The sequence below is a fragment of the Salvia hispanica genome, chromosome 4 (genome assembly GCF_023119035.1).
Source record: "Salvia hispanica cultivar TCC Black 2014 chromosome 4, UniMelb_Shisp_WGS_1.0, whole genome shotgun sequence".
Lineage (NCBI taxonomy): Eukaryota > Viridiplantae > Streptophyta > Magnoliopsida > Lamiales > Lamiaceae > Salvia > Salvia hispanica.
This window is the reverse complement of record NC_062968.1, coordinates 19,700,747-19,711,769: the sequence shown is the minus strand read 5'-3', so window position 1 is coordinate 19,711,769 and position 11,023 is coordinate 19,700,747. Positions and strand designations below refer to the sequence as shown.

At 32.3% G+C, this 11,023-nt stretch overlaps 1 protein-coding gene across 1 annotated transcript; it reads right to left on the bottom strand.

Annotated features, from left to right (window-relative positions):
• Window positions 1-9,815: 9,815 nt before the first annotated feature.
• LOC125220585 (clathrin coat assembly protein AP180-like) lies at window positions 9,816-11,023 on the bottom strand. The gene is made up of 2 exons (XM_048122741.1): window positions 10,998-11,023; window positions 9,816-10,273 (listed from the first exon to the last, which is right to left on the bottom strand). The coding sequence occupies exon 2, from the start codon at window positions 10,254-10,256 to the stop codon at window positions 9,816-9,818; it is 441 nt and encodes a 146-aa protein (XP_047978698.1). The 5' UTR covers window positions 10,257-10,273; window positions 10,998-11,023.

The following is an 11,023-nucleotide window of genomic DNA, read 5'->3' as shown; positions in this document are numbered from 1 at the left end:
AACTATAATAAAATATATCAATATTTTGAACCGCTCAATTTAAGATGTCCGTTCACAATAACAAAAATATCGGATAAGAACACTTTTTATACTATTAAGGATGCTAATTTGTGTCTCTAATTATACAAGCTAGCAACGCATCATAAAGTGTACTTATCTTAGTGTCCCAATTAAAATTAGGGGACACAAATAGAGCGTCCTAAAAATGAAAAAGAAGATTAAGATAATTTACCCTCGATTTTGGGACACTTTCTTTAATTTGCGTCCTAAATTATTATTATTTTATAAAATTTCCATCCGCTAATTAAGTTTTTTAGTGGTCGTTGTCACCAGATTTTAGGTAAAGCACTTTTCAAAGATAGTAAAGTAGAGAGGTGGTTATATGAGAAAAGACCGGAAGTTTAATCTAAATTAGAAAGTTATAATCTTAATTAATTAGAACAAACCGTAAAGAAAATGTGATCACTTAATTAAATGAGACAAATGGAATATGATTAGAGATACAAACAAACAACAAACTGTTAGTGTGACAAAAAATATTATTGAAAGTGATGTGCCTTCTTCATTCTATATTTTTAGGATTGGGATCCCCTTTTATGAAAAATGGACAGCAGGAAATGCTATGCTTATTCACACCATTCATTTGTAAATTAAAGAAAATAATACAAATATATAAAAATTAATGGAAGGTGGTTTCCTTTAAACTATCAACATAATACGAAAATAGTTTAAAAATGAAATTTGACGCTAGTGTAATTTTTAGGTTAATTTATTCAAAAAATAAAAATAATCTAAATTGAATGTTCCACCTCTCTTGGTATAACATTTCGACATATTATAATATGAGGTTGCATTTGACATACTATATAAATTTGAAATTTCATCTTAATGGTGTAGGATTGCAAATGAGCATAGCTATGCGAGGCTCAATTTGAAGAAAGCTTGTGAAATTTGATTCGATAGTGATTTCTAGAACGAGACTAGTGGTGGCCTTTTCATTTTGTTTAGATTAATTTGTTCACTAGTTTTTGAATCGAGCCTTCGATCAAGCAAGTACACGAGTTTTTCTTTAAGCGAATTCTAGTAATACATTGATAAAGAGCATGTTTTAAAATGTTTTCAAATCTTCCACAAACTTTTAAGCTTTAAACAAACTCTGGCTTATTTTAAGGTGCTTATTTTTCATTTCAATTGTTTATATATTAAAATTAGGATTGTCAATCGGCCCAATCCGTTAGGGTTTAATTGGACTAACCCGGTCAGGTTGTCGGGCCACTCGGATAATAACTTTTTTGGGTTATAAGTTTTCAACACTAATTAGAATATTCAGAATTTCGAGCTAACTTATGTGGCCAGTCAAGCTAAAAAATAATTTAGAGTATAGGTTTTACTAACATATGTTTATTGATAATTTTTTTTAGATATATTTGTCTGTTTCATGCCACGTAACAGCACAAGATTAGATGTATGTTATAACTTTAAAATTAGTTATTTTTTAAGCACGAGATGTATGTATGTTGTAACGCAACCCCATGTGTGATCAAATACTAACTAATTTATAGTAATAACTAATAACTAATATCAATTTAGTATGTTAAAAATATCAACACAAAGACATAAATTTATCAATATTTTTGTGTTGAAAAAATTATGTCTTTGTGTTGATATTTAAATTTACATGTTGTATTGATATAATTATGTCTTTGTGTTGATAATTTTAATACACAGAATTGAAAGTTATTAGTTATTACTGTAAATTAGTTAGCACACTAACTCAACCCACATATTTCAGGATTTAATTGAAACTTATGTTTTTGGAACGATATATATTGATTCTATTCACGGGTTGGTGATCTGCCTAACCTCCCGTCCACAATGGGTGTTTCTGATTAAAAAAATAAATAAATTATTTTTGCTATTTGGGTCAATCCCCATATTTCGGGATTAATTGACATTCATAATTAATAAAATTTTAATAGATTATTAAGACAACTTGTCTGAAAATACATGAATTTTTGAAATTTTAGAGTTTTTTCCTAAAACTTTTGAGATTTTATGAGTTTTTCCCGAACTTTTGATCTATCTAGAGTTTCTCCCAAAACCGAATTTTGTCTCTTCATTTTTTTTTTCTGACATCATATTCTTAATGTCCAATGATAATAATTAATTTATATGAAAACTGGGTATAAATAGAATAAGCACATGCCTTTCTAGTATGAGTGTAACAAATACATGTGTTTACCAGCTCGATGAGTTTTTCAGTTTGAACTCTATTCAGATTTCATGAGAAGACTCACCTGATTGTATTTTATTCATGAAAATGCCCTACAAATTGTGATTAGTTTTCTTATAAGATTACCTCTAGTTTATATATCCGATCGCAAATTCACAAGCCTTCGATATATTTACATCCTTGCAACGTTGAGCACAATTGATTCTCTTTGGTCAACTAAAAGAGAAAGTTTTGGAATTTTTGTGGAAAAAAGATGATAGCTAGTATGGGGATGCCTAACTATTTATACAGTGTAGGACATTTGATTCAGAGAATTTTAAAATATATACTATTTAAACTTAATTAATACGATCAAATATATTAGTATAAATTTTTTAAAAATATAACATTTAGTAAAAGTTATTATTAAAAAATATTGAGTTGTTGAATGATTTAATGTACTATAAGAATAATGTCTACTACTCCCTCCGTTCCTCACTAAGTGAAGCATTTATTTCCGACATGAGATTTAAGAAAATGAGTTTTTGTTAGTTAAGTGGAAAGAATAAATATAATATGAAAAAAACGATGAGAGGAAAATGCAAGAGAGAATGTCAAAAAAGGAAATGACCCAAAAAGAAATGCTCCCTCTGTCACACAATAAGAGTCACACTTCATTTTTACTATAAATGGTAAGTAGGTCTCACATTCCACTAAATTACTTCACTCACATTTTATTATAAAATCAATATTAAAAAGTGAATTTCATATTCCACTAACTTTTTCAATCCACTATATTTTTTACCTTTCTTAAAACTCATGCCCACAATAAAAGTGACTCCTATTATGGGACGGAGGGAATATAAATCACTTTACAACGGTCAGAGGAAGGTATTATATAGTAATAATAAATAATTTAAGGTATACCGCCATCTTTTGAAACAAGCAGAGAGGTTTTTTTTTTTTTTTCTTTTTACATACAGTTTAGACTGTCCACAATAATTAGTCTTATTGAAGAGTGTATTAAATACAAATAGAAGAACTTCTTTTATTTTTGTAGTTATTCATTTATCGAATCATTGTTGAAGTGTTGAATCAAGTTCTAAATAAAGTGGAAGAATATGCAATAGTTGCGTACATCGCCAACCATCGGGTCCCAAATCAGCCTCCTTAGGTTCGACTAATTGAATGGAAATTTTAGCTGAGTTAGAAAATTAGGTCATCAACCCTTTTACTTTAGATCAATCCACAGATTTCGGGCTGCACTAACATCGCAAAGGATACGTTTGGTAAAATAAAATTAAAATCGTGTTGCATCTGAAATCCTATAGAATTAAATTGAAGTTACAATTAATACTATAAATTTGTATTTTAATTTCAAATTCTTTGCTTCACATGTAAAAAGGTTAACCAAATTTTGAATTTGTGTCTTATATTTAAAATTTTTGTTTATGCATATATACATTATTTTTTAAAAATATAATTAGTTGTTTTTGCGACTGTGTGACTTGTGTATTTCGTGTGTGCAAAGTGTTGTGCTTGTGTATGTATTCTCTGTGTGGTTGTGTATGGTGTGTAGTGTATTGTGTGAGAAATACTGTAGCTTCAAAAAATTTTAATTTTCTCGCAACCTGTTCTGATTTGCATGCCTTGAATATTCTAATTCTCATTGCAACATTGATCACAATCAATTTTTTTCTGTCATTTCAAAAGAGTAGATTTGAAAACTTTTTAATAGTCATTTCAAAGAGTAAATATGGAATTCTTTTAGTAGAAAAAAATTTGTTAGCTACTACGAGTATGCCTAACTAATTTCGACCTAGCTAAGGCTAGTATATAACATTAATACCCTAAAGAAGTCGAAATTTTAGCACTGAAATCTCCCTATAAATACCCATAAGAAGTGTGCATGCAACTATCACATTACCATATATACATCGTCTATAATAATCAAGCATTTTGCTTTATGTAATGTGTTCATGTCATGAATAATGTTGGTACTTACAGTCTTATTCATCTATATATTACTCCCTCCGTCCCGCTTAAGATGACACGTTTTCCTTTTTAGTTTGTCCAACCTAAGATGACACATTTCCTTTTTTGGTAACTTTCTCTCTCCAATTAATACACTCAGCCATTTTTTCTCAATCCTATTAAAATATTCATCTTTCTTTATCTCTCTACTTTAATACTTACACTCACTTTCTCTCACCCCAATTAAACACTTTAACCAATAACTCCTAAAATCACGTGTCGGCTAAGCAATGTGTCATCTTAGCCGGGACGAAGGGAGTATGATTTAAATAACTTTGTGTCGCATTATCATTCATGTTTATGCCATCACCTTTTTTAATTATTCGTAGTAAGAGGTGATCATTTTAATTAGGATGAACCGTAAAGAAAATGTGATCAGTTTGAATGAGATAAATGGAGTATGATTAGAGATACAATTATAAAAACACTGATAAGCGTCAAGAATTAATGTTTGATAGTACAAGAAGTGTTGAAGATGGTATGCTATTTTCAATCTATGTATTTCAAGTTGTTGTGGATCATTGTTATTGTTGTTTTATTAAATTATAATTATGACTTACCACTACAAAAAAGAAGGCGTTTTGCAAGCACCGTTTGCTCACAAATTTGCGAGCACTATATGTGCTCGCAAAACTCCTCATTTTATTTGTTTATGTTTTTGCTCGATATTATGCTCGCAATTTTGTGAGCAGGCGATACTATGCTCGAAAGTTTGCGAGCAACGGTGGTGTGCTTCCAAAAAGTTGGTCGCAAACGGAAGCTTTTTTTGTAGTGTACAGTGTAGAAATATTTCCATTTAAATCATCAAGATAATTCTAAAAGTAGTCCTAAAATGAATTTGAAGTACAATATAAAAATGAGTAGTATAAATTTATATGTTTGTCGAGTTTCGACATTGAAGGACGATGCAGATGGAGAGTGTGTATGCTACGTAGAATGTAGAATATGTGCTATTATAATGCATCGAATGACAACCCTATTACTGCATTGAGAATCCTCTATAGTAAGTGCAAAGTCAAATATTACGATGTTATAGGCGTTTTTCACATACACATGTTGGACGAGTGCAAAGTGTGAATCTGGACACACGGACAACCCAATCCATGTGCATAAGTCTAGACAACTGCATGTATCATGACTCGTACACATATATTTTGGGCTACATGTCCCATGCAGAATTGCACCATGTAGATATAATATAGTCCATTTCCGTGTGGTCCAAAAGAATGCCCAACAACGATTAGCTCGCATGTTCTACATATGTGGGCTTTACAACCCATCACTTGTGTACATAATTATTAATTGTAAATACAAGATTAATGAATGCTCTTTTTTTTGCAACGTGAAATTAATAAACAAATTACTTATCTTCAAGTAACAGACGATATTTCATTATATTTCATTCATAACACAATCATCTATTTGGAACCTAAGCAGACTTATTCTGTATTAATATTATTTAAATTTTACAAAATTAAAATTTTAGGCATTTGTACTACCCAATCAAGCTGTGTTGGTCGGGCTAGATTCCAATAAATTTTTGTATCAAATATACAACTTAAATTATATCTCTCATTTACTCTCTATATATATCTCTTTGTGAAGACGATAGCCTGCTTTTATAAAATTTGTTTTCCTTGTTATGTCTGTTAGTGTATATTTTGTATACACCTAAGATCTGAGTTGACGAAGAAATGAACTTATAAGTAGGACTTTTCTTACTCTATGCCAAACAAAGATCTGAGTTGTGTGTGGTGTTTAGTGTGTGTGGTCAGTGGTGTGTATGTTGACTGTGGATGCAGGGAGTGTGTAAGCAAAACAAATTTTTATAAAAGTATAGACTTCATGATTTCCAAATTGCATATTAATTTTCTTGCAATACCACCATATTAATCTGCAGCTGCATCTTAATTATCTAATTGAAAAGTCTTGAATATCCAAATTATCATTCCAAACTTTGATCACAACTAATTCTCTTTCGTCATTTCAAATAGCAAATTTGGAATTTTTTAAGTATATGCAACGATTATATAATTTTTTTAGTGAAAAAAAAAGATGCTAGCTAGTATAGACATGCATGCCTAACTTATTATTAAGACGTATGTACTATGTAGAGCTTCATATTACATTAATACCCCATAAAATTGAAATATTAACATTGAAATCTCCCTATAAAACCCACAACAAGCTAGCTAAGCGCACACATCTTTCATATTATACAACACATGATTACACATACAAAATGAAGACGATGATAGGGTTGTGCATTTTGTGTATGTTGGTGGTGATGAGTGATGCTACTAGCCGTCATTCAACTGGCCTTAATTCCGTTTCATATCTTCTCCCCGATGTCGGTGGTCGTGGTGGTGGTCCCAACAATCTCCTCTCTAGTGATATTTACAGTGTTCTCACCACGGGTATCGGTCGTCTCATCAAGGGTCTCGAGAGTGGTGCTGTCCCCCAAACCCACCTCTTTCAAAATAAATAACCTAATCCGATCATCATCCATATATTTATCTATGTATTAGTATCGTGTGTAATAGTCAAGCATTTTGCTTTATGTAATATAGCCATATCATGAATAATATTGGTACCTTACAATCCTATATATATGTGTTACTATATAGCGCCTTGTTATACTCTCTCTGTCCCATAAAAATATGTGCAATTTCTATTTTCGTCCGTCCTAAAAAATATATGTATTTCATTTTTGGAAAGTTATCCCAACTTATTACTCATATATATCATTTATTTACAACATATACTATCATTAGTAACACTAATGTGAGCATATACTTTATGTATCTACACATTATTTTAAAAAATATTGTTAGTTGTTTGTGCGAATTAGTAACACTAATGTGAGCATATACTTTATGTATCTACACATTATTTTAAAAAATATTGTTAGTTGTTTGTGCGAATGTGAGTGGTGTATGTTGTGTATGTAATACTATGTGTGTGGTATGTATTATACGTTAATCATAATTAGTTCTCCTTCGTCATTTCAAAGAATAAATTTGGAATTGAAGATTCATTTCAAAGTAGCACTACTATATAGAATTATTTTAGTTACAAAAAAGATGTTAGCTAGTATTAATATGCCTACCTAGACTAGTAACCCATAGAATTGTTGAAATTTTAACACTGAAATCTTCCTATAAATACCCATAACAATTGCATGCATCTATCATATTATCATACTATATATATATATATGGGTGCGTTATAATGATAACTCATATTTATGTGATAACCTAATAACCCTATCATTTTATGGGTCAAAAGTATCATTTTTACTAAAAATGATATTTATACATGATAAATGATATTTTTTCAGCATGCATAAAATGATACTTTTATTCCATAAAATGATATTCTGTTCCACAAATTAATATTTTTCATCCATAAAATGAGGCTTATTAGGTTATCACCATAAATATGGGTTATGATATGATCACATCCCTATATATATATATATATATAGAGAGAGAGAGAGAGAGAGAGAGAGAAGTGATCAATGTTGAACTAATTTTAAAGATATAACTAGAGAATAAATCTCAGCCACATATTATCTTAATCCAATGATTAATAAAAGTACACATTATTAATTAATAAACATTGCATAAGGGTATTTTTGGAAATAAACTTTGTTCCCATATTCTCAAATACACATTCCATTCACGCATTATCTCTCTCTATTTCTGTTATCATTATCTCTCTCTGTGTGTGCCGATCTCTGGCCGTCACCGTGATGCGTCGGAGGCGTTTCGGCGGAGGAACGTGGAGCTAGAGAGGGAGCTCCGGAGCAGCCTGGAGGGAGAGGAGAGGGTGGAGGAGGAGTTGTAGATGACGTGGCAGCTCGTACGGTTGGTGGAGGAGCGGCTCTGCAGCGAGCTTGAGGAGCTGGATGCGGAGGCTGTCGATCACGCCATGGAATCTAGGGCTCAGATCACGCTTCTTATGGAGAAGCTTTCTGCTTCTAACAAACTTCTTCAATCTCTCTCGCTCAATAATCTCTCTCACTCAATAATGTCCTCACACTCAATAATCTATCTCTATCTTTGTAGTTCTATGGTTGTAATGTAGTTAGAGAATGAACAGATTTATATGTTGTAGTTTCGTTTAGATTTGAAATCATTTGGATTTTTAGGATTTTTCGTGGGATGAATTGTTGTAACGGAGATGCAGATCTATGTATTGTGGTGTTGTTGATAGAAGATTGAGCACTTTAAAACATAATCAGATCACTTTGAACTCATTTTTAATGTAGTGAGCTATATTTTGTCAAATATGTGTTCATATGTGAACAAAATATACTTCACTATACACAAAATATACTTCACTATAAAGTCAATACAGTTCACTATTAACAATTAATTAGTTCATTTTGTGAACTACAAATAACATTGCACTATAAGCAAGGATCACAAACACTTCACTCTAACCATGGAATACTTCACTTTAAGCATATTTTTACTTCACTGAGATGAAAAAATAAATCACTATAAGCATGCATCACAAACACTTCACTCTAACCATAGAATACTTCACTCTAAGCATGTTTTTACTTCACTGAGATGAAAAAACAGAGCACTATAAGCATGCATCACAAACACTTCACTCTAACCATGGAATACATCACTCTAAGCATGTTTTTACTTGACTATATGCACTATATACATCACTATACGTTCATTATACTTCACCAAAATGAAAACAACATTTACTTCACTATAAACGTCATATGCATCACTATATGCTCAATATACTTCACTAAAATGAAAAAAACAGTACGCTATAAGGAATGCTGAATATACTCCACTGTACGCACAATATACATCACTGTATGCTCATTATACTTAACTGAAATGAAAATTAGTACACTATAAATAATACTCTTCACTGAAATATCAAACATCATATTTACTTCACTATAAACAATATTTACTTCACTGTAAGTGAGTTTTGTTTCGTTGAAAACTTATTGGTTCAACATACTTATTTCGTTGCGTACCTATTTTTTAGTTCGGTGTAATAGAACATAACAACATTCAAACACAAAAAGATCACTAATAACATGCATCACAAACACTTCACTCTAACCATGAAATACTTCACTCTAAGCACATTTTACTTCACTGAGATAAAAAACAAATCACTAATAACATGCATCACAAACACTTCACTCTAACCAAGGAATACTTCACTGTAAGCACATTTTACTTCACTGAGATGAAAAAGAGATCACTAATAACATGCATCACAAACACTTCACTCTAACCATGAAATACTACACTCTAAGCACATTTTACTTCACTGAGATAAAAAACAAATCACTAATAACATGTATCACAAACACTTCACTCTAACCATGGAATACTTCACTCTAAGCACATTTTTACTTCACTGAGATGAAAAAAGAGTGCACTATAAGCATGAATCACAAACACTTCACTCTGACATGGAATACTTCACTTTAAGCACGTTTTACTGCACTGAGATGAAAAAATAGATCACTAATAACATGAATCACAAACACTTCACTCTAACCATGGAATACTTTACTCTAAGCACGTTTGGACCAATCGGTTGATCCGGGCCTCTCCCGTTGGCCGGGGGCGATGGCCCGGTCGAGCAGCCGTTGCCAGTACGTGATCCGGTCGAGGAGCATAGCCGGTTTCATATCTAAAACCGGCTCGCTATTCCGCCTGCCACGGGTCGTGACCCGCTGGTAGGTCGGGCTCTCCTTGACCGGCCCGTTAACGTGCCTTCTCCGTTGGAGCTTGCCCGTGAGGAAGCACTCGAGGCGCTCGTCTAGGTAGAGGGCGAAGGTCCGGACGAAGGACGTGAAGTCCCACGGGCTGCTCGAGCTCGACTCGTCTCGGAACGAGGAGAGGTTGAGGATCTTCGCGCCACGTTTCATGGCGTGGAAGACCTCCCGAGGGAAGTAGGGATCGCCGTCCTGAAAGATCCGGAGTACGAGCATCAAAGACTTGAGGGCCACCATCCAGTTCCGCGTGCGGCCTATGAAATGAAAAAAACAGTGCACTATAAGCATTGAATATTTCACTCTAAGCATATTTTACTTCATTGAAATGAAAAAACAGTGCACTATAAGCATGGAATACAAACACTTCACTCTAAGCACATTTTACTTTACTGAGTTGAAAAAACAGATCACTAATAACATGGATCACAAACACTTCACCCTAACCATGAAATATTTCACTCTAAGCACATTTTACTTCACTGAGATGAAAAAACAGATTATTAATAACATGCATCACAAACACTTCACTCTAACCATGGAATACTTCACCTTAAGCACGTTTTACTTCACTGAGATGAAAAAACAGATCACTAATAACATGGATCACAAACACTTTACTCTAACCATGTAATACTTCACTCTAAGCACGTTTTTACTTTACTGAGATGAAACTCGTACACAACACCATTTCATTTACGTAGAATGAACCAAATCGAGAAACTGTTGAAGTGAAAATTACAACATACCTTCAGTTTTGTCCTTTTTTTCATTAGTTTCTACAGATTGAACTAATAATTCTCTCATTTTTTCATTAGTTTCGGCATAAACAGATTCAACAAATAGAAAACAAATGAATTTTTGAACCAAATTCAACAAATCAAGATCCTGATCCAGCAAATCGATAACAAATAACAAAATATACCGAAATTTGAAAACAAAGCGAAAAACAAATTCAACAAAAAAAAAGTTACAAATTACCTTTAGTTTTCCCCTCTTCTTCATGA

What these genes read in the sequence shown, in the direction of transcription:
- LOC125220585 (XM_048122741.1), bottom strand. Translation starts at nt 10,256, where the DNA reads ATGGTGGCCCTCAAGTCTTTGATGCTCGTACTCCGGATCTTTCAGGAC.